Raw genomic sequence first — 24,130 nt, forward strand, 5'->3', positions numbered from 1 at the left:
CCTTCATCCCTCTCATGTTGCCTCTCAGAAATTAAATCCTGGCTTTCCCATAACTTTCTCAAGCTCAACAGTGAAAAAACTGAACTTCTTCTTGTCGGTACCAAATCCACCCTCCACAAAACTAACAGTTTCTCCCTCACCATTGACAGTTCTACCGTGTCCCCCTCCCCTCAGGTCAAGAGTCTGGGTGTCATCCTCGATAGCTCACTTTCCTTTCACTCCCATATTAATAACATTACTCGGTCTGCTTATTTCCACCTCCGTAATATTAACCGTCTCCGTCCCTCGCTCACCCCTCACTCCGCTGCTATCCTTATCCACAGTCTTGTCACCTCCCGCATCGATTATTGCAACGCACTCCTCTTCGGTGTCAATCAGAAATTTATCCATAAACTCCAACTCGTCCAAAATTCTTCAGCCCGGATCATCACCAAAACACCCTCCTTTCACCACATCACCCCTGTACTCCAGCAACTCCACTGGCTACCGGTTAAACATCGTATCGAATTCAAAATACTTCTGTTTACTTTCAAAGCCATCCATAACCTTGCTCCTCCCTATCTTTCTGACCTGCTTCAAATCTCTGTTCCCTCTCGGTCCCTCAGATCCTCATCCTCCCTTCACCTCTATGTGCCCTCTGCCCGTCTCACCACGATGGGATGCAGAGCTTTCAGCCGCTCTGCTCCCAAACTCTGGAATTCACTCCCACCCAACATCCGTAATATTGACTCCCTCCCTATTTTCAAGGCTCATCTCAAAACCCATTTGTTTAAAATTGCTTTCAATGTCTAATTCTCTCTATTTTATTATTTATCATTTTACTTATGGTTTTATTGTTATGTGCTGTGTTCTATTGTTTTTATTGTGAAGTGTCCTTGGGTGTTTTGAAAGGCGCTTGAAATAAAATGTATTATTATTATTATAACAATAATAATACATTTCATTTAAAAGCGTGTGAGTGAGTGGTTGTCTCACAAGTCAAAAATTAATCAGCAATATCATTTAACCATGAGACGCCCCCCCCCCAATAATTCATTAGGCTGTGTATCTAGTTTTCCGTAAAAAAAGGTTAACATGAACACAGTTTGAGTAGGTACAGACGTATCACGGAAACATATAACGCATAAATTACAGGTTGCATTTTTTAATTTACTTGCAAATATTTTGATGTGGAACAAACACTGAACAGGGCTATGTCAACCACTTATTTCCATAAAATACCTAAAAAACAAATTGCTTAAACAAGAACAACTCAGCAATGAGAAATGACGGAGCTTCACTTAAATTCGACAAGTAAAAGTCTGTTTCTGTGATGAATAGAAGGAGAGAATGGCAGCTTATTTTGGGGAAAAAATAAACAGGAGAATGTGACATGATGAGCACCATATGGAACCTTGTCATAATTTCTGAATGACCACTTGAAATTTACCTGCAAAGAGAACAGAACAAAGAAAACACTGTTTTATTTGATGAACTATGCGCTCCTTGCATTTGTCACTGATGTCAGTGCATTCCCCATGATGGACAAAAAATAAATAAATCAGTTGATACTTACACGACGGCATGATAGAGACTTCAGCTGTAACCACACTTTCAAGACCTAGATTTGACAAAGCTCCCCTCACCACACCACATGAAAAAGCCAAGTACTGGGGGACAGAAATTACATTCGGAGTTTTGTCATTAATTCATGGCGAATGGCTGAGGCCCCGACACACACAATAATATAAAATATGTATTGATTTGCACTGACCTTTGGCGCTTGATCCAAGTACTGCTTACCATTAGAGAGCTGTGTTAGCAAATTAAATTTATTGTCCTGCAATACATAGGTTCCCTAATGAAAGATAACAGGACATATTAAATGTGATACCCCCAAAACTAACGTTAATTAAACAATCCCATTTTATTTTCACCTGGTGGTTAGTTCTTAGATTGTCCACCTGCCTCCTGAAGACTTTAGTCCAGAAGTCTTTGCAAATAAATTTCATTACATCCAACTCATCCTTGAAGCAAGGAGAGTCCCTTGTTAACCTTGACAATGCCATACAAGTAAAACGTAAAGCATATGAACACGGATTGTAAACGTTTACATATTAAGGATAATTATGTACCTCTCAATGAGCCCTTGTCCGACTCTGTAGCCCATCCCCTCCAAAATAGATACACGGGAGGCCCTGTCCTGTATTGAAAAGCATTATTCACAGTGTTATATTCATGGACTAGAATTGTTGAAAAAGGCAATTCTTTCATTAAAGCGTTTAATGGGTACAAACCTTGTTGTCAGTCTCTCCTTTAATGAATTGCAGATCCTTGTAAACGTGTGCCACAATCTCCATATGGAGAAACTCAAAGAGAGCGTCGTCTGCCATTGCTGACAACTATGAAATGAGAAATGGAATTGAGATGATTACATACTTGATGAAAGTGGCATTTGTTAGCATTTTCCAACTAAAATCATAGACGGAAGCTTGGACAGCAAGCGGAGACCCTTGATTAAGGTAGTCGAATTATTCGATGGCATTTACTTTAACTTAAACGCGACGCAGATTACATTGGGAAATATAGTACATTTATTTAGTGATGTTGTCTTAAATTCAACCACGGCAGATTAAACAGCAAGAATAAATCGTGAAACCTACAGTATAACAGCGGCTACGAAGGTAAACAGAAACACTTCCGGGGAATGATTGGTAATAAACACAAGAGCACTCGAAATTATTAACTCCGAATGAAACAGACACAATCTACATCAATTGGACGACAAAATGCATGTATTATACAGAAATGAATACATACACTTAGAATCTCATTTCTGTCATGTGAACGGAAGGCATTTCAGGATGCAAGGGGGTGAGAAATATCCCCAGTAAGACAACGGTGCACGCTGTAAATATATGAAGCCTACCCTTTCCACGATCAGGTGACAGTCTCCAACCACTGTTTTCCACGTGACATGCATACATCTTTTTCATTGGAAATTAGGTACAACTTATTTCCTGGATGCTCATGTGATCCAGCCTATCGTGTTGACAACCACGGGTTAGCTTTACTTTCTCTACTTGTATACGCATTGCGTTTCATTGGGATAAGTGGTCGAACCTGTGAACGTCGTCTGTGATACTTTAATGTAATTAAACCAGATATTGCATTATAATGTGAATGGTTGTATATTCGTGTGCAGAAAGTGGGCATGTCCAGCGGGTACCAGATAGTGGTGCAGGGCGAAGCATCAGAAACAGACTCCGACGATGAGGTTTACATCACCTCCCTGCCAGCCCCTCAGACGGCCGTTGCGGGAGCCAAGGTAGTTTTGTGGTCAAATGATGTTGAAAATAAAAATAGTCACTTCAGTTCATCATTTTGAAATCATGTTGATCATCCAAGGTTCAAGGAGAGGCTTCTGAAACGGAAAGTGAGGACGAAGGGAAGACGGTGAGCCGATGTTCTGCATTGAGTCATGAAAGTGCTCAGATACTCAAAAGAGATCTACCTCCACTTATTGTTGTGAGAGATCACCCTGATATACAATCAATTGTGGAAGACAGACCAAGCCCGACACACAAGCCATTTGGTGAGCAGCACAAATTCATTCATTCATTCAGCAGCACTATTCAATAGTTGTTGTCTTTACATAAACCAAAACGATAACTGGAAAAGTTTATTGTATATGTCTGAACAAGTTTGACGAAATGTGTCCTCTTTTAATAGTGTCTCACAGGTTTATTGTCTTCACTTTCCAGGTGATACATTATTGCAGCAGAAGTTGCAGGAGTCGAATAGCCGGCTCTATTACGATGTGGGGCAGATGTTGCGACACGTTTATGGTAGTGCGACCAAAGAGGTACTGCAGTGCGCACAGCTATATACAGTAAAGTCTCGTTATATCGATATTCAAGGGACTCCGAAAAAATATCGATATAACCGGGACTATCGATATATCCGACCCTGTTTGCATGTAATTTTCTCCGTGCGTGCATAGAAAAAGTATCGATATAACCGGGACTATCGATATATCCGATATCGATATAACGAGACTTTACTGTGTATATATATATATATATATATATATATATATATATATATATATATATATATATATATATATCACCTGTTGCACAACATAATGAGGTCTAATACAAGAGCTTGATCAAAATCTACCTTGAGAGATCATAATATTCTATTGTGATTGGCATTGTCTGTGTAGGGCCAATTTACAATATATGTCAAGTGTACTTATTTATTCTAAAAACAATACAAAAATTTAAGTAATAACTGTAGAATGTTCATTTACCATGTGCACACAAAGTTTCAGTCAATGAAAAATAAACATAAAAATTGTTCCCTTGTGATGACATTTTCTTGTCAAAGGTGCGCAGTGCAACAGCACAGCTTAACACATCACAGAGCGCCATCATCAACGCTTCTCACAGCATCCGTCTGATTTTGGATGACCTGAAGGCCGTGTCTGAGAAGATTGACATTATCACCAGCTGTCAGATATTACCTGATATTAAGATGAGCCATTCAGAGGACAAGAGCATTCCTGCATCCTGATGAAAAGGATCACTACACATGTTATGCATTTGAGGAAATGAAATGGTTTAGCAGCTTGATTGGTTTGCTTATCTTGTTTGTGAACGACATCTATTATTATTATTATTATTGTTATCAGATATTTTTCATGCTGATTAGAATATTTATTGAATACTCTACAGCAACTCATACATTTAATAAACAACAGTAGTCCGGCTTAAACTGCAAATGTTTGTCTGTGTACATTTAGTTATGTTTTATGCATCCTGCTATAATATTGCCGATATACAATGTAACCTTTAATTCATATAAAGACATAACAAATGCAATGCTGATAATCACTGTACTGTTGTATGCATCCACACCTACCAAAAATAAATAAATTGGGCATTTTTTTGAAACGCTGATTACACTTAAGTAAAAATAAATGTAACAATAGACATTAAGACATATGTTATTTCAGGGTTTGAAAAAAAGGTGTGTGCTACTCATTTAAAATTTAAAATACAAGTTAAGCAGAACAATTCCAAAATGGACCTGATGACTGACTGGTGACCAGTTCATGATGTTATTTAGCCTTTCTACCAAGGTCTGCTTGGATAGGTTCCACCCATTCCCACATCCCTATTCAGGATAAGCGGTGTTGACAATGGATGAATGGATGGATATGCCGTCGCCCTTTGCAGTAATTAGTTTGCAAGCAGTAAGTTTCTGTTTCCAAAAGATTAATGACCTCTGAACCACACAATCATCATCAACCTGTAAGACATTCTTATTATGGTGTAATGACTATTTTGCCCACATGATGGCATTACAGAGACAAAAAATGAACTACAGTACTGTACTCCATTGCTGGATGCTCTACGGGTCTACGCTGAAAATAAGATTGATTAAATTTACTCAATTTCATTTTCCCAAGTGCACTGAAAGAAATGGAGTGTTGAATTTACTCAATTTTATTTTGTAAAGTGGTCATCACAGTCATGAACAAAGGTATCATCTTGGGATACATGAAAAAAAAAACAATCAATGAATATAAACATAATTAGGCAGAGATATTTTTTCTTTTTTTCCCCAGAGACGTTTCTCCAACTAATTTGTCAATTCATGTCCATTTCAAAGCCATTTGAATAAACTTACATATTCATAGACCGTCGAAATTCAGAATCTCAGGAGAACAAAATGTCTGATATACGACGCTTCATATGATATGTAAATGAGCGTTAAATGTTTTAAAAGTCATTCATCATGTAATATTTCACTCTTGTCAACATTGTCTTTCCATATTTGCATTTGCAGACTTGATTACACATCTCTCATCCGTTGGTTTAAATTCCTACGCTGTGTGTTCAGGGGACAGAAGCACAAGAGAGGGTAAGTAAAAGACTCCATTAATGCATTGATTAGTTTCAATGTGATGCAGCTCACATGAGTTTAATGAGACCTCGGGGACGCAGATTTCTGGGAGCTTAATTGGAGAGATCAGCATTTCAGCTGAAGAAGCATTTCTCATACCCCATGGTAGCTATTATCCTGCTTTTAATGAGAATCGACCACCAGCCAGTGTGTGAATATCACCCTGGTAGTGCTGAACATCTGCCAGATTTGATCTCCACACGTCGGATTTGGATTAGAGAAAAACATCCATCCATCCATCCATCCATCCATCCATCCATCCATCCATCCATCCATCCATCCATCCATCCATCCATCTTCCGTACCGGTTATTCCTCATTAGGGTCGCGGGGGATGCTGGAGCCTATCTCAGCTGTCTCCGGGCACGAGGCAGGGGACACCCTGAATTGGTTGCCAGCCAATCGCAGGGCACACAAAGACGTACAACAGTCACTCTCACACTCACACCGAGGGACAATTTGAAGTGGTCAATCTGCCTGCCATGCATGTTTTTGGAGTGTGGGGGGGAAACCGGAGGACCCAGAGAGGATCCACGCGGGCCCGGGGAGAACATGCAAACTCCACACAAGGAGGCCGGACCGGGACGCAAACCGGCGACCTCTGCAGTGCGAAGTCGATGTGCTAACCACTTGACTACCGGGCCGGCCGAGAAAAACTCCCATATACTGTAAATGAACTGGTTAGAAACATATTGGATTGGATTGGATTGGATTGGATTTGCCTTTATTAGTCTCACAGTGGAGAAATTTACATTTACATTTATGTCAACCTCTATGTTGTGTTTGCCAAGCAAATCACCTTTTGGAATGGAAAATATATTATCCCATCAGGTAAAAGACTCATTATTAGGTACGCTTTATTCATCTCAGACTATATGAATGTTTATATCTGCCTATAAATGTTACTGTATCAGTAAATAGCAGTGGCCGACCATGGATTGTATCGCTAGGTCTTCAGTAGTGCCCCGTCTCGACCAATTCAGATTGAAAAAAGTGTTGTGTGATTTACTACAAGTCCACTGGAGGGTACCATTAGCCAGGAAGTAACTGACCAACCTTTCTTAATGATGTCCAGTTTTTCTTGAAAAGTCCATCTTGAAAATGGCTTTTACAGTAAACATCCAACCAAATCCATTTCTTCTCCTCTTTCAGCCGTTTTAGGTTGACAAAACTACAAATGAATCAACTCAATGCATTTGCTTATGCAGCACGCGACCAATACAGTGTGCTAGCTCTGGCCAGTATGCGCTTATCACTTGCGGCTAGTGATATGTACTATGATTGGCTCGTGACTAGCCAGGCCTTGGGTTGCCAACTCTAACTGTGATTGGTTCAAGCAACTGTTTCATCACCATTGATGTTTATGATCAGGGCCTGCAGAACTGATTGTGAAGGTGTCCAGGTAGATTTTTGACCCTGGTAACAAAATTTGATTGGTTAAATGCTTAAATACGAAAACACACGCCTGGAAGCAGTGCAACAGTAGAAAAGTAGTTAAAAGAAGCCAAAAGACAATGTGGAATTATTTAAAAAGAATTTATGGACAAAATATAATTAATTAGTCTGTGATTCAGATATTTTTAGACCAGCAGAGAAGGCCTTGCAGGCCCTGTCGGCCCGCCACTGGTAAATAGTGGCACTCGCATCTGTTTTTATTTTGTCGTTTTCCTGGCTGTAGTACGGTTTCGGGAAGTTGTTCATATTTGTCAACTGTGGTCCCGTGAGGCCATTTGAGAGGGGCTATATAAATACACGACTTGACAGCAGAACTGTACATAAAAAGTAACAGTTATCCATGTTGTTTATCTATGTGATGGTTTTAGTGTTTTACTGAATGTACCAGTATTTATTTTGTTTGACATGCCCCAAAAGTCATCTCACTAGTAAATAATAGTATTGTCGTTCTCAGCATTAGCTTTGGTTTTGAGAAAAAAGGCTGGAGAGTACTGTAAATGTGAATAACAAATGTGGCAAGCATAAAACATGCACTCACATGAATCGGTTCTTCAAAACAAAAGGGCATGAGAGAACACTACAAGGAGTGCCCCTTGTATTATGAAAAAATAAAATATGGATGTGATTATTTTTTGACAATTCAAACCCTGTTGAAGGCTGAATCTTTTATACATGCATTGAGAATGGACATTGATGGCATGAAGATGTTGATGATGACATGATGTGACGCCGATGTCATGATCAACTACGGTCACTGGAAATTTCCTTTGACAGCTGTCGTTTTCTTTGGCCATGAACTCTACTCGACCGAGTCTACCCTTACTTACCTCTCATGGTTAATCCCCCTGGGCGGCCCTGTAGGTCAGCGATTAGCGCCTCGACCTCAAAGTGCAGAGGTATCGGGTTCGATTCCAGTTCCGGCTTCCCTGTGTGGGGTTTGTGTGTTCTTTCCGTGCCTGTGTGGGTTTCTTCCAACTCTTCCAAAAACATTATTCAATAATCAATGACGGTCTTGCACCATGTGGCACATATATTGGGAAATGAGCTCGTGTGAGCTTTTATAGAGAACCGTAATCAATGCATTTAAAGGACAACCGACATCACTTTTTTGTTTCCTAACTGACATCAGTAAAACGTTTTATAGCATCTAAAATACCCAAAACACGCAGTATGATATTTTTAGTCAAATGCAAAACACCAATAAAAATGACAAAGTGTCCAAAATCTGCAAAAAAAATGAACCCGGAAGTGGTCAGTTTCAGAAGGTCCCGCCCCCTTGTTCGTGGTGTCACCCCAAGATGTCTTGCCTTGCTGGCGAATCAAAACGGATTTAGATTCCGAGAATATGCTTTCTTGTTACTCATTCAGTTATGAATATGATTCAAATAGTTTTGAAGAGGAAAGCATACATGTTTGCAATCGATTAAATAATTTATTCCGTGCCATTTTGAGGCAATAGGAGGGGGTGGGGGAATGTTGCACCAAAAAGAGCCAGAAAATGGCAAAAAGCTCCGTGTAACGAATTAATCAGCCCGTTTCCACAGGCTGATTAATTCCTTTGTCTCCCTCTTCTGCCTCTTTTTGGTGCAACATGAAGTTTTCAGACAAAACAAGTACAGCAAAATGCATTGACGTGATGGAAGGACTGCTACAATGTGTCCTTTTTTCGGTCAGGGGCCTTCCCTCAGTGACGTAACGTGAGGACTCGTCACCAACTCAAAAACAAGACTTCCGGAATATTCAGTGCCAGTCTTAAAACGTAAAATATAGCTATATGCCGTTGAATCTTTGTAAAATACGCTCAGTAGAAGTCATTTGAAGCCATTTTACAAATTATGGACACAACTTGTCCGGAGATGTCGGTTGTCCTTTAAAAATGCGAATTTGAATGGCAAAAGGTATTTAAGGAAGAATTTAATATGTGTTTCTCTTATTACTATTCGCCCGAGAAGACATTTTGCTCTAAATAATTGTGCCTCCAATTTTATGAATCTGTAAATCGAGAAAACATGCAGAGAAAAAAATGTGAATCACTGCAGACTTTCTTTCGAGGCTTTGTTTATGAGGGCATCACCTCTTCACGCTTATGTGCAAAATGGGACATTATAAATCAGTTTCTATAAAAACAGATTTCCCGATTTCAGTGACAGTGGCTTGCGGCTCAAAGCTATAAACGAGCCTCATGCTTGAGCTGACCATCTAACCAAAGACAAAAAAAAGCAAACTGAAAGAAAACCCTGACGAGAAAACATTAACAGCATAATGTCAGTGTTGCATAGAGGAAAGACATGAAAGTGTGATGATACCCCGAATATAACAGTGCAAATTTTATTAGATGTATGCTTCGAAAAGGCGGTGTGTGTGTGCGTGTTGTTTGCTTGCGAGATAGTGGGTGTGTGGGAGAAGGGTATTCACCCACATTAGCCAGGTCATTGGCTGTCTCGTGGAGTACCTAAGGATACACTCTTAGTTTATCTGGCTGACTGAGCATGGGTTCACACAACAGCACAGGTCTTCCCAAAGCAATGGTACTAGAGGGTGGGGGTGTACGAGGAGGCGGGTTTGTCACTCCTACTGTTAGCGTATTCATGAAAGCACAGAATTAAGAAGCATCACGTTTGTCCTCTCTATTTTATTCTGTATGGCAGTTTGCCAAGTAAACAGCATCACAAGTATCCCTTCTACAAATGCTGGCTCAAAACAAGCGGCTACGCAAATATGCCAAGTAACCAGAAAAAAAGAATATGAGAACCCGGTTGTGCTCAAGGCTTTTTTGCTTTATTGTTAAATAAAACTTAACACATCGTCATATCAAATAAACTCTCAAAATATGCATCAGAACAATGAATTTGAAACGTAAGTTTGTAATTGCTGTACCATTAAATCTATCAGATGCTTTTTGGGGAAAAAATATAGATGACACTTTTTTTCATACACAATATAACTTTTATTTATGACTGAGGAAAATCATTGCCACATCTTCAATCTGTTAGTTGCTGAGAAATTCAAAAGGATCACACTGAATGTCTGGCTGTTTTTTTAATAAGATGGTAAGAATGTTATTTTTTTATATTCAACATCTTTCTCATTTTCCTTATGTTTTATTACAACAAAAGCCTTGCCACACATACTGGCATTTATTTTTATCCTGCAATGACTTACTCCTCAATATTCATCAGCAATTACATACTTGCAGCACTTTCATGCAGAATTTTTTTTTTCCAGTCTCAGACACTCTTAGTCCAAGATGTCCTTTCAGGCTCAGAATCAATTCATGGAATGCATCATCAAAAAAATGTGAAAATTTAATTTAATCGTTGCTGACAAGCTCAGACCCAAATCAACATTTATGAATACAGATGAAGAATGTAGAAACAGTATAATGCGAATGTTTCAGTCTTGTGCATGCTGTCCAACATATGCGCATATTGTTTTTCCTGTGAGAACAAACGCGCTTTAAAAATAGGCACCAATATGAACAACGAAAAACAGTATTTTACATTGTAAGTATGTGTGTGTGTGTGTGTGTGTGTGTGTGTGTGTGTGTGTGTGTGTGTGTGTGTGCGCGTGTGTGTGTGTATGTGTGTGTGTGTGTTCTTGTCTTTCTATGGTGATGGGGTGACTGGGTGTCTGTGTGCACAGCAGATGGCCTGGACCTGGATGTCTTCTGGGCTTTCTGCTTTTATCAACTTTGACTCTGGCATGTTAAAAATGTTCTCAACCAAATTTGACCAAATACATTTGACCTGAAATCCATGCAGAAAAAAAATAGTAATATATTTGTAATATACTTAAATTGCAGACCTGGAAACAATGAATGAGATACACCAGTTGGTGTTATGTCTTCTGTATTTTGAGCTTGTTGGTAGAAAAGGGAATGATGAAGATCAGATGAAGATTCAGACCCTTCCCTCCTGCATGTGCACATTCTCCTCCTGAATGGCACAGTTGCCCAAATAATAACCACACTGACATTCACCTTCAGTGGAAAAGCTGCTCCTCACTCTGAGCTACTTGTGGTGACAAACCATTGAGCGGATGCTTCACTGAAGAAAGAGAATCCCCACTGGCTCTGCTCATTTTTCTTTGCAACCATTCAGCAACTTTAAGCCATGTTGCCAATCACATGGTCTTGTTTTGTGCAACATTGTTTCATTATCAAACGCTCTCACCTCTGACAGTCCCCTGGGGATTGCCTGACAGATCCAAACAAAGAGGCATGGCAGCAGGAAATCAAACTGTTATTACCTTACATCAAGCGTCCGTTGTGGGATCTTTGCTCTTACGGTGAGACGTTGCGCAACGCTGATTTTTTTCAACAGCCTCTTGTTCCATTTAGCTTTGTTTTATAGTTTGAACATCAACAGTCATACAATGCAAGAACAAAAACATTTACTTGGTTATACCCGCCAACTTGTTTCAAGCATCGCGAGGATCACGGCAAAGCAAATGCAAGTAAATGTGTTATGATATTCCTCTCTGTGTTTGCAATTCAACCTGAAGGGTGCAAAATGTCAGTCAAAATTTCCAATACATATACTGTATATATATATATATATATATATATATATATATATATATATATAAAATCCAGTATTTGATGAAGTATATTGTAGATGCGTGTTTAGAAGAAATACGCCTTGCACACAAGTGTGTTTGAATCAGGAGTTTCTCAAATGGAAGTGTATATGTAGACAAAAGCAAGCAGCAAGAGATTGAGCATGATGCCGATGACCCCGAGCAATGCCAGGAATCTCTCCTCTGGTGTGTTCAGGTGTGGACACATTAGATCCATGGATTTTTTTTTTCAAATGCTGCTGATGACAGCAAATGATATTATGCGTCCATTTACAACTTGGAAGAAGCACAAAGGTCTGTCAGTCAATAGTTCCCAGTGGCTGTTTAGTTAGTCTGCTACATCTGTTTGTTTCGTCTTGCAGTGAAACAAAGCTCACCTGATGAACTCAAACCCTCACGTCAGCTTAGTTTATAGTCTTGTGTGAAAAACTGCACAGTAAAACCCACCGTTGGATAAATATCCGATGTTCAGCACAATGCCGAGTCGTGATTACGGGCAGTCAGCGATGTGGCTGTTTCAATATGACAAATTCGATGGTCTGAGAAAAGTGCCTCGTGGAACACCTCGTCATGACATTTGGTAGTCGTCTTCAGCAACTGGAGAAGGATTTTTCTTCCAGCAATGAATTGATAGACTCACAGTTGGCTACAATTCAACTGTACACACTCCCATGGATCCTTCTGTCGTAACACAATGATCCAATCCTCTGAGCACATCAAAAACGAAAGGACGTTGGGTGGACACCAGTCATCCTAGCTTGAAAACCGTGTAAGGGTCTTAAGTGACAGACGTGTAGATGTAGACAAATATGACCACTAAAAGATTGAGAATAGTTCCGATGATGCCAAGCACAGCTAAAATGCGCTCCTCTCGATCGTTTGTTGAGTCGTCCTCTCTTGCGTGAGTGCTGCAAACATAGCGGTTGCCGGTGATCATGGTTACCATCACAGAACGCCACCGCCAAACAATTCCACGCCTGTAAAAGACATAACAAACATATAGCTGTGAAATGTATTCGGATCAAATTATATAGTTAATGTCTAAAAGTTGCAGACAGTCCTATGGTGCAAACTTTCATTCATGCAAACAAGCATAATTTTTGCTGTCTCAGGACATTTTGTTCTCTAGACAGCGTCAATCTGTTTTATTCACAGGCATTGTCACATGTGGACCTTTTAAGTGTTTAAAATCGCCCAAGTGACATGTCCAAAAGTGCACATGAGTGCATATTCGCACTAGCCAATAGAAAACAAAATAAATAAACACAGACTGTTATTTTATGTTGACATTGGAGAAAATGTGCACACCTTATACTTGGATGAATTGGATTGGATTAGCCTTAATTAGTATTACAGTTGGGAAATTTACATTTCACAGCAGCAAAGTTATGGAAGGAAGAGGAAAGGAAATGAAGAAGTAGAAAAATATAAGATCTGCTGGAAAGGCAGCCACTCTGGCGGCACCATCATGAGGTCAAAAGAACAAAAAAACTAAACAAAATAATCTAACAACACAAAGACACATTCAATCTTCAGGACTTTCTGCACCCTCTTTGTTGAATGAAGCAGTTCTCGATGAACGAGGAGAGCATCCTTTTCACCAGTGGATAAGGGACGTCGTGGTAAAATGTGAACGTCTGCTAAAAGTTGAAAGCAAACACGAAGCTGAAGCATCCATTGACGAACGAGATTTCCTCACAACTCCTGTCCCACCTAAACCCGCTTCAATTCCAAGCTGTGACAGTTCCACATATGCATCGGCACTCTCATATTTGATGGTTTGGTAGTTATTGGTTTGGTCCATAACAGGACAGAAAAATTGGCTAATTTTGATCTTTTTATTCCAATATAAGTGCTGATGCTTGCAAATTATTTGTTATTTGTATTATTTTGTAAAAAAAAAAAAAAAACATGTTATAGATGACCAGTATTATTCATGGAGGAAAATAGGAATGTAAAAAATATTTATTCTTGAGAGGCAAACATTTATGGGATTGGAACTGTAAATTAAAGTTCTGCAAACAAGGAATCACTTTTCAATATAAATATTGATCAACTTGAGCATTGATTAGTCATCGATTAAGCATTGCACTTGTACTCAGGTCACAGTTGAGCTGGTGCATATCATACTGTAGATTTCTTTGAGGAAGAGTTCAAATTCTACATTGAAAGACAGGAACCTCAACTTGGAAGCATTCGTGTGAACCACTTGACCTCTGTGCCACCCACAATGTGTTGATAGGTCAATGCATTTCCTTTTTATGAGTTTCTGAGTGACTTTAAATTGCCCTTGGCTGTGAATGTAAATTGGGCGTCTGTCTACGTGATTGACCGCTAATCTGGCTTGGGTGTCACATGCCTCAAGCCTTCAACTAGGATAGGCTGTCGTGCCCCAATCTCCTGCGCAGGATAAGCGCTATGAAGGCATGATGGACGGAAGGGTGGATAGATGTCAATCAAAACCGCCAGTCTTGGAAACGGTCATATATTGCATTGCTCTTTTTTCTTTCTCTGCTTTTCCTTCTGTCACTAAGCTGTTGGAGTGATAGAAGATCAGTTTTGCACCTGTTCAAGAAATTCACAGCGCTGGATTGTGACGAGAGAATGGTGGGCTTTTCAAATCGCCTCGCCCAGTTCAGTCAATCATTCCGCTTCAACCGTTAAGCTTATTGACGCATAAAATTTTTTGGACTGTGTGTAAAATTACAAAGCAAGCCGGGTTCCTACAGTTATGCAAATACAAAGCTCAACTTGTTACATGGAATAATACTGCCAAAGACACACACACAGACATATACATACACAAATGATATTTAAATGAGAAATTACAGCTACCCACCTTCGTTTGCAATGTGTGCATGAAGACTTTCATTTATTGACTGCCTTCTCTGATCGCCTCCATTTACTTTGACACAAGTAGTAAGTTGTTTACTCAGTTGTCCTTTGCGTTCTTACTTTAGGCTTTTAATAGCTTGCCACCAGTGTCAGGTTCAAGAACTGATCCAGTTTTCTCTATCTGGCTCAGAGGCAAGACATACCAGCACCTTCCTGGTTCATCGTGGTCACATGTCCATACTTTTATATATTTTAAATAAAAATAACTAGCCGCCATGCATTCATTTTGATGATTACATCATGCATGCGCATTAATTATACTTTCATGAAAAACACCACCAAGTTAATTTGTGGCTTTTCATTTTTTTTCAACGCTTTTGATTAACATTGCAAAACATTAGACTGCCTTGTGGTAACCTTGCTGCATAGCTATTGCACGGATAATTATTTAGAATGTGAGTACTAACTTGCATGTATGGCTAAATTATGTTCGGTCCACGTTAACTGATTTTGTGAGATTGCTCAAGGACTATAAAAAATTTAATATCCAACAGCTGAACATTTCTCTTGTTGTTGTTCGTCTTTCAAGGGTGTTTTGACAATTTGATCCCTTCGCTGGAGGTTGACTACTTTGGTAGGCTTGTAACTTTGATACAATGCCAACTGGTTTTTCTCCAGTTTCTTCACACCGTAAAATTAAAGAAGGCGTGAAAGGGTTAAAACGAAGCAAAGGTGTGGAGTAACCACAAGGGGGGAAAGCATTGTCTTTTGATGCAGTTCACTCACTCAAATGTGTAATTTCATTATTTCCAACCCAATTCCAAAATGTGCAGCTCGCGCCTTAAAAATCATCAGAAGAAGGAGGTTATTGATTCAAAAATGCACACAAAAGATCACAGAAAATTGTGAGGAATGATATAAAGTGTATGTGTGTGTGTGTGTTTATTAAATAAAATGGAGTGAGTCAATGCGCTTGCTTCCGAATGATTAATTGCATAGATGTTGAGCCCGCTACTCCAGATAAATAATTCTCAATAAATTATTTTCCAAGAACAAGCTCTCAGTCATGTTGTACACTCCCCCAGCCTGCTCCACCACCCTCCCTCTTCAAGATCACACATCTTAATGAGCTGAAGCTGCTCAAGCATGAAGTCAATCCAAGTTAATATTTGATTGCAAGCTTTCCATTTCACAATTGGAATACATCACCGTGTCATCAAATAACAGCAAACACAACAGACAAAAGACAACTATAATGTGAGTTTTATTCATGTTTTGTGAATTGGTTGTGCTTCAAATTGCTATTATCGGAAACATTGGCATACTTATTTTAAATCGCAAACTGTTGGAAATACTTATGCGAACAGAATTTGTTGATGCCTGTGTACAGTATATTGCACCATATTAAATATTAAACACTTAATATAAAATAATATATTTACAGTGTTCGACTAAATCAATAGTGTGCAAAGTTGAAAATTTAAAGTAGTTTTTCACACAAAATGAGCAAAACAAAGTCCGATTCAACTCACGCTGAACGTTCATCAGTTCAGCGGAAGATTGCTGCTCCGCTAAATTCACTGTCAGATTAATTCATATCGGGTATGATATGAATTCCCCACAGATGGCGCATCCGCAATGAAGCATGCATCAGAGTCAAAGTCAGAATCACTTTCAAGATAAACTCAGACTAGCCATGCAAGAAAAAAACGGTCTTGTGAGCACATCTACTTTGTGTGAAGGAAACCAGAAATCTCCCACGTGAGGTGGGAACTCGTTCCCTCTCCGGGATAGCCAGCCGTCCCCAGAGAGCATTGACCTGTTTTTGGGAGTTGCTGACACCAATCACATTACAATGTGATGAGGAAAACCACACATGCTCCTTTTCATCTCCAGTTAAGATGTGTTGTTGAGGAACACCAAACTATTGTGATCGTGTGACCTTGTGTGTTAATAGTCCTAACACAATATGTTAGAAGTGATAATGAGCATACAAACAAGGCTCTCATCCTGATTAAAGAACGCGACAATATCTTATTCCAGCATCCGCATAAATCATGCACCTTAATCAGCCGATGATTGGGGGTGCACCTTATACTCCAGTGCGTATATATATATATATATATACACACAGTAAAGTCTCGTTATATCGATATTCAAGAGAGTCCGAAAAAATATCGATATAACCGGGACTATCGATATATCCGACCCTGTTTGCATGTAATTTTCTCCGTGCGTGCATAGAAATAGTATCGATATAACCGGGACTATCGATATATCCGATATCGATATAACGAGACTTTACTGTGTATATATATATATATATATATATATATATATATATATATATATATATATATATATATATATATATATATATATATATATATATATATATATATATACACACACACACACACACACACACCATATATATATACACCGTATATATGCACACACCGTATATATACACACACACCGTATATATACACACACCGTATATATGCACAGTTTATATACAAAGTATATATATACACAGTATGTATACTGTATATGCACAGAGTGTCTTCTCTTCTGGTTGGGCAGCTAGAATGACGCAAAGAGTGATGGTGTGGGGAGGACTGTCTCCATATGACACTTTGAACGTTCCACAGCCTCATTATGAGCACGACAAGCCAACGCTGCTAGAGTACGAAGCCAGCGGCCATGAAGAGACTGTCACTTCTTCTCAACCACAGCTCAGCTCCCCTCGCCGCCCCCCATGTGTGTGTGTGTGTGTGTGTGTTTGCATATGCGTGTGTTGTTACAGTGTCAGTATGCAAGAGTTCACAAGAGGATGAACAAGAATGAGAGAGTCAATATACATATATGAGCTTTATGGTTTCAGCATAGGAAAGAGATCCCGCATTGTATTATTTTCAACATTGTTACCAGTTCTTCCAGCTGAAGAATGACAAACTTGTAACATAAACATCTTTGATGAGCCAAAATTGACCGAATAGACACAAAGTCAAAGTGCAATTACATTAATGGGACAATGAACTGAAACATGTCGCCTTGAACGACTGTACTGCTAAAAGCCACTGTTGCCATCTTTCAGTTATGGTGTTGTTGGGAAATTGAAACCAACGATATGCTGACCTTTGTTTTGGCCCGTCTTACAATATGATATATCAGAAAATGTCAATAAATAAATACACCTCAATTTATATCCACAGGAGCACTCACAATGAGAAATTATTCAATTATTTTAAAAACATGTTTTAATCATCTGCCATGGATGTACATGTCTAAATTAACTCATTCACTGCCAGACGTGCAAACATTTTTCCACCCCAGTGCCAAGCTTTTTGTCATTGTCACTCAAATTGCATGACCGACAGAATATTGAGTTTTAGCACTACATAAGCATTCAATGCAGCATAAGAAACCTTCGACATTCTTCTTTAATCAAGTAAAAAAAGAGTTAATTCCTAGGTTTTGGGGACTGGAGTAATATGAGGTGCAAGTGGGGGCGGCTGTACAAAAGGCAAATGCTGCCCCCTCGTGGAACAGAAAAAAACTTTGCTAGAGGTCTCACCAGAGCTTTATCAGCAACCCCCGCAAGGAAAACCAAAACCCCCAAAAATTCGGTAATGTCCGGGAATACATGTCATATTTTCAAATCCCGGATAAATTCAGGCATGACAGTAAATGAGTTAATCACATGCTATGAATGTACATGTCCGAATTTAGTAATTTCCAATTTACCTCATACTGAGAAGTGCTTTCAACAGGTCTGCCACACACATGTGTGTTGTGTGTAGCAGACCTGCATCATGTGAACAATTATAGGAGACAAAGCACCGGGTCTCTCACCTTTGACTTTCTACAACATCCCGAGGAAATATGATTGTCATTCATGTGCCACACACATAATCACACACACGTGTACTTACCACACATTGCACCTGGGGCAAACAAACAGTTTTCTTTCTTCTGTTTACCCAAGCATGATGTTAATTTTTCCCATCTTTTTGCAACTGTTGGTTCCTCTCTCCTTGCTTTTCTTTTCCCCCCAGTGCCCCCCGCTCACCACAGCTGTTCAGGTCTAGTTTTGGTGCTTGTAGGCAGAATCCAGGAAACACATGCGGATCTGAGTGATTCGTGACTTTGGGGTAGAAAGGGGGTGGGTGGTGTTCAGACACAGTTGGCTTCAAAACTTGGCTTGCACACACAGGTCTACACCATCGTTCAAAGCTTGTTTCAGTAGAGCTCTTTGATAGTCCTTGCACCGACATTCACAAACACTAAATTGTTTTTTTCCCAGCTTCAGGATGAGTGATGGTTTGCTGTTCTGCTTTCTTGGTTTGAAGATTTTGACATGGTCAAAGCATTGGGTTAATGCTGTGATGACGGGAAGATCCATCGTGAGTGATTATTCAGCCATGGAGGAAAAAAAATGTGACATTGTAAATTCTCTGGTCCAACTCTGGATTTTGAAAGTCAAGCCATATTTCAGAGCAAATCAGAAAGGTTCTATTCAGTTCAAGAAGAAATAAAAAATGTCATAGCTGTCAGCAATTGGTAACGCCAAGTTAATTTGTAAAAAAACAATACGCATAATGTTGTTGTCTTTGCAAGACAAGAACAGATTTAACTCAACATAGATATGTCTGCAGTCTCCATGAAATTTTAATGATCTCCCAAATGTGTATTTCCTCCCTCTCGATAGTCACATCTTCAGGTCTTTTCCCCTTTCATCATGCCTGGTCGAACCCCTCCAGGTAGCCACGTCCCACAAGCACGACGTGGTCCTGACTCAATTTGCTGCCAGATGTCAGCATAACCTGACAGACTTGCCAAGTTGTCTCGTGTAAAAATCCTACATGATGAAAGCAGTTTTCTTTTCCCCGCAAGTTGTTTCCAGAGTGGCCTGTCAGCATGAATATTTACCAGGAACCTCTTGCTCTGTCGTTGTCACAGTTCAAGCTTCCGCGCTGTCCTCGGCATTGTGCGCAGACTGACATGTTTTCTCACCTGTGGCTTTTCATTGTCTTTAACGTCAGTTTCCTGCTGGGACTTGTACTCTGTGGCATGATTTCTGTCACGTTTTGGTGCGCAGGAGAGCACATATAATCATCTAGTCTCTCCTTAGAGGAAAACAGACAGTTTCAAATACCTTTTATTCCGTTCTGTCCTTTGCAGTCCACTTTCCAGCGTCCATCAGGCAGCACATCTTCTGTGACCCTCATGCCATACCCGTCACTTTCACAACTCTGGTCCACTCTGACCTCCCTCACCCTCCAGCAAGGTAATTCACTTGGCCCACTGTCTAAAAGTCACCAGCTCTTGCTCGCATCCTCCTTCTTCACCCCCCTGAAGACTGTTCAGGTCTTTCAAGGTCTGCTCTCTTTCTTTCACTGTGTCTCGCTCATGCTGCCTCTATCTCACTTAAGCCCCCTCCTGCATACAAAAACGCACAGTATTTGAGCCGCTGTGAGTCATACTGCTCTCCCCTCCCTTTCTTTCCAGGAGCGAATAGCTGCCCGTTTTTAAGATCTCCCCCCAAGAACTTGCCCGCAATTGTCAGGATTTCTTTTATTCATCCCATGAGCCACAATGATGTCTTTGCATCCGGACGGCTTGAGTTTTATGCAGATATATATATATATATATATTTATATATTTCTCTCTGTCTTCGTGATGGTGTTTTCAAGCCTGTCAGATTCATGATAATTGGTCTCCTCCTCTGTAGTCCAATCTTTGAGTATGTGTTCGGTAGTACTAGGTTTCCTTCAGTGCTGCTTCACTCTTAGCGAAAACAGAGAAAAAGATAGAGCAGTGAGCGGTGTTGTATGAACGGTGCAGTAGAGAGACTCAATATATTAGAGTTGAAGGATGTGGAGATAAATAAAAGAAAAGAGAGCGATGCCCCAGGGATCTGCGGAAGTGACTTAGAGAGGAGGGAAAAATCAAGGGCACAGGAGGCAATGTTGGGTGGGTGGAATGTTGAGGAGATTGTAAAATGGATATGAAGAGAAGAGAGAGGGAGTGGGGAGGGGCTTCCCTGCCAGCAGAAAGAGAGTGATGGATAGATCTATAAGGTTAGATGAAAGGGGGGGGTGAAGACATATGCAAAGAGATATGGATGAATGGCGACGAGTCTGGATAAGTTCACTGCTTATATTACATCTAAGCAAATCCATAAAATACAGACACAAGCTTTTATTAGTAAAAAGTAGTCATCTGTTTTTTTTATCAATGTATATGAATATTTTACCTGAAGATGGGTCCTGTCATGCTCTCTTTCCTCATCTTTTGTCTTCATCCTGCTGTCTGCTCCTGCAGCGCCAGTCTCTGCTATCTCTGAAATGCAGCATCCCTTTCCTGCCTCCGCTGCCCACCCTTCTCTCAACATCTCTCCCTCTCTCACTTTCAACCCCACACATTTCATATTTGCCCTGCTCCGCCTTTATTTTCTCCCCCTGTCCATCCAGCCGTCCTCCGTCAACTTTAATCCATCCACTCCCAATACATTCACATTGTAGTTTATGCATGACCATGCAGAGTGAACACAAGCTGACTCCCTCTGCTCCATCTAGCGTTCGAAAAACAAAAACGTTGCCTATAAATGGAAACGTAGCAAGTGAAACGTTTGTAAGATGCCGTATGTATACCGAGGCAACGCACATCCATAATGAATGAAAGAAGCTTCTCTGCGGCGTGAGACCACAGCTGTAAATCACTGAAAGAATACACTGAGCTCCCATGTAGATTGCCAATGAAGAGCACACACGTGCACAAATACAGACTACAGTTCGGTAAAGATTTCCTCACTTAAAACGGAAATAATGTTTGGAAAAATTGACGAGACCATTGAACACATGAATTAAATGAGCCCCATTTGGGTCCCATAACCATAAAGTCTGTGTTCCCATGTTTACTGTATGTGGATGTGTGCATGCACACGAGTGCTTTTGTATATTTGTGTTGCAATTGTGTATTTCCATGTGTTTTTTCGAGCGGTCCCACTAGCCTCAAGCATCACCCAATACTACCATCTGTGCAGCCAGTCAACCGGTGTGTATGTTTGTGTGTGTGTGTGTGTGTGTGTGTGTGTGTGTGTGTGTGTGTGTGTGTGTGTGTGTGTGTGTGTGTGTGTGTGTGTGTGTGTGTTGATAGATGGGAGGTTGTACAGTTTTAATGTAATTTGTATGAGCAAAGAATGATTGATCGAATGATTGATCACCTTCTGTCAGAGATATGACAGACAGACACCGTGGACAGAGACTCAGAACCAGAAAGATTGTCCCCACTGCCGGCAGGAGACGCAGTCATCAGATGACATACGTCTGAATTGTGCGCCCCTCTGTTACAGTGTCAGTATGCAAGAGTTCACAAGAGGATGAACAAGAATGAGAGAGTCAATATACATATATGAGCTTTATGGTTTCAGCATAGGAAAGAGATCCCGCATTGTATTATTTTCAACATTGTTACCAGTTCTTCCAGCTGAAGAATGACAAACTTGTAACATAAACATCTTTGATGAGCCAAAATTGACCGAATAGACACAAAGTCAAAGTGCAATCACATTAATGGGACAATGAACTGAAACATGTCGCCTTGAACGACTGTACTGCTAAAAGCCACTGTGGCCATCTTTCAGTTATGGTGTTGTTGGGAAATTGAAACCAACGATATGCTGACCTTTGTTTTGGCCCGTCTTACAATATGATATATCAGAAAATGTCAATAAATAAATACACCTCAATTTATATCCACAGGAGCACTCACAATGAGAAATTATTCAATTATTTTAAAAACATGTTTTAATCATCTGCCATGGATGTACATGTCTAAATTAACTCATTCACTGCCAGACGTGCAAACATTTTTCCACCCCAGTGCCAAGCTTTTTGTCATTGTCACTCAAATTGCATGACCGACAGAATATTGAGTTTTAGCACTACATAAGCATTCAATGCAGCATAAGAAACCTTCGACATTCTTCTTTAATCAAGTAAAAAAAGAGTTAATTCCTAGGTTTTGGGGACTGGAGTAATATGAGGTGCAAGTGGGGGCGGCTGTACAAAAGGCAAATGCTGCCCCCTCGTGGAACAGAAAAAAACTTTGCTAGAGGTCTCACCAGAGGTTTATCAGCAACCCCCGCAAGGAAAACCAAAACCCCCAAAAATTCGGTAATGTCCGGGAATACATGTCATATTTTCAAATCCCGGATAAATTCAGGCATGACAGTAAATGAGTTAATCACATGCTATGAATGTACATGTCCGAATTTAGTAATTTCCAATTTACCTCATACTGAGAAGTGCTTTCAACAAGTCTGCCACACACATGTGTGTTGTGTGTAGCAGACCTGCATCATGTGAACAATTATAGGAGACAAAGCACCGGGTCTCTCACCTTTGACTTTCTACAACATCCCGAGGAAATATGATTGTCATTCATGTGCCACACACATAATCACACACACGTGTACTTACCACACATTGCACCTGGGGCAAACAAACAGTTTTCTTTCTTCTGTTTACCCAAGCATGATGTTAATTTTTCCCATCTTTTTGCAACTGTTGGTTCCTCTCTCCTTGCTTTTCTTTTCCCCTCAGTGCCCCCCGCTCACCACAGCTGTTCAGGTCTAGTTTTGGTGCTTGTAGGCAGAATCCAGGAAACACATGCGGATCTGAGTGATTCGTGACTTTGGGGTAGAAAGGGGGTGGGTGGTGTTCAGACACAGTTGGCTTCAAAACTTGGCTTGCACACACAGGTCTACACCATCGTTCAAAGCTTGTTTCAGTAGAGCTCTTTGATAGTCCTTGCACCGACATTCACAAACACTAAATTGTTTTTTTCCCAGCTTCAGGATGAGTGATGGTTTGCTGTTCTGCTTTCTTGGTTTGAAGATTTTGACATGGTCAAAGCATTGGGTTAATGCTGTGATGACGGGAAGATCCATTGTGAGTGATTATTCAGCCATGGAGGAAAAAAAATGTGACATTGTAAATTCTCTGGTCCAACTCTGGATTTTGAAAGTCAAGCCATATTTCAGAGCAAATCAGAAAGGTTCTATTCAGTTCAAGAAGAAATAAAAAATGTCATAGCTGTCAGCAATTGGTAACGCCAAGTTAATTTGTAAAAAAACAATACGCATAATGTTGTTGTCTTTGCAAGACAAGAACAGATTTAACTCAACATAGATATGTCTGCAGTCTCCATGAAATTTTAATGATCTCCCAAATGTGTATTTCCTCCCTCTCGATAGTCACATCTTCAGGTCTTTTCCCCTTTCATCATGCCTGGTCGAACCC

The 24,130-nt window shown here is 40.0% G+C and overlaps 3 protein-coding genes across 7 annotated transcripts; 1 reads left to right on the forward strand and 2 right to left on the reverse strand.

Moving 5' to 3' along the window:
- Nucleotides 1-1,128: 1,128 nt before the first annotated feature.
- trappc6bl (trafficking protein particle complex subunit 6B, like) lies at nt 1,129-2,915 on the reverse strand. 2 transcript variants are annotated; one of them, XM_089014280.1, is made up of 7 exons: nt 2,800-2,915; nt 2,277-2,381; nt 2,115-2,182; nt 1,917-2,034; nt 1,754-1,837; nt 1,556-1,649; nt 1,129-1,429 (listed from the first exon to the last, which is right to left on the reverse strand). In XM_089014280.1, exons 2-7 carry the CDS (start codon nt 2,370-2,372, stop codon nt 1,398-1,400), a joined length of 492 nt encoding a protein of 163 aa, XP_088870406.1. In that variant the 5' UTR covers nt 2,373-2,381; nt 2,800-2,915; the 3' UTR covers nt 1,129-1,397. The 2 variants fall into 2 exon arrangements, with proteins under 2 accessions (XP_088870406.1, XP_088870405.1); XM_089014279.1 differs by lacking the exon at nt 2,800-2,915 and adding an exon at nt 2,643-2,675.
- An 86-nt stretch (nt 2,916-3,001) lies between these two features.
- bloc1s3 (biogenesis of lysosomal organelles complex 1 subunit 3) lies at nt 3,002-4,933 on the forward strand. The gene is made up of 5 exons (XM_089013827.1): nt 3,002-3,042; nt 3,185-3,307; nt 3,388-3,574; nt 3,744-3,844; nt 4,372-4,933. Exons 2-5 carry the CDS (start codon nt 3,194-3,196, stop codon nt 4,555-4,557), a joined length of 588 nt encoding a protein of 195 aa, XP_088869953.1. The 5' UTR covers nt 3,002-3,042; nt 3,185-3,193; the 3' UTR covers nt 4,558-4,933.
- A 7,068-nt stretch (nt 4,934-12,001) lies between these two features.
- LOC148888266 (protein TUNAR-like) lies at nt 12,002-21,401 on the reverse strand. 4 transcript variants are annotated; one of them, XM_089014512.1, is made up of 3 exons: nt 21,082-21,401; nt 19,981-20,612; nt 12,002-12,961 (listed from the first exon to the last, which is right to left on the reverse strand). In XM_089014512.1, the coding sequence occupies exon 3, from the start codon at nt 12,928-12,930 to the stop codon at nt 12,763-12,765; it is 168 nt and encodes a 55-aa protein (XP_088870638.1). In that variant the 5' UTR covers nt 12,931-12,961; nt 19,981-20,612; nt 21,082-21,401; the 3' UTR covers nt 12,002-12,762. The 4 variants fall into 4 exon arrangements, with proteins under 4 accessions (XP_088870638.1, XP_088870637.1, XP_088870636.1 ...); XM_089014511.1 differs by having other exon boundaries at nt 18,758-20,612; nt 21,082-21,365; XM_089014510.1 differs by lacking the exon at nt 19,981-20,612 and having other exon boundaries at nt 21,082-21,395.
- Nucleotides 21,402-24,130: the final 2,729 nt, after the last annotated feature.

This window comes from Hippocampus bargibanti, linkage group LG14 (genome assembly GCF_051943395.1).
Source record: "Hippocampus bargibanti isolate YZ-2025 linkage group LG14, ASM5194339v1, whole genome shotgun sequence".
In the NCBI taxonomy this organism is placed as follows: Eukaryota; Metazoa; Chordata; class Actinopteri; order Syngnathiformes; family Syngnathidae; genus Hippocampus; species Hippocampus bargibanti.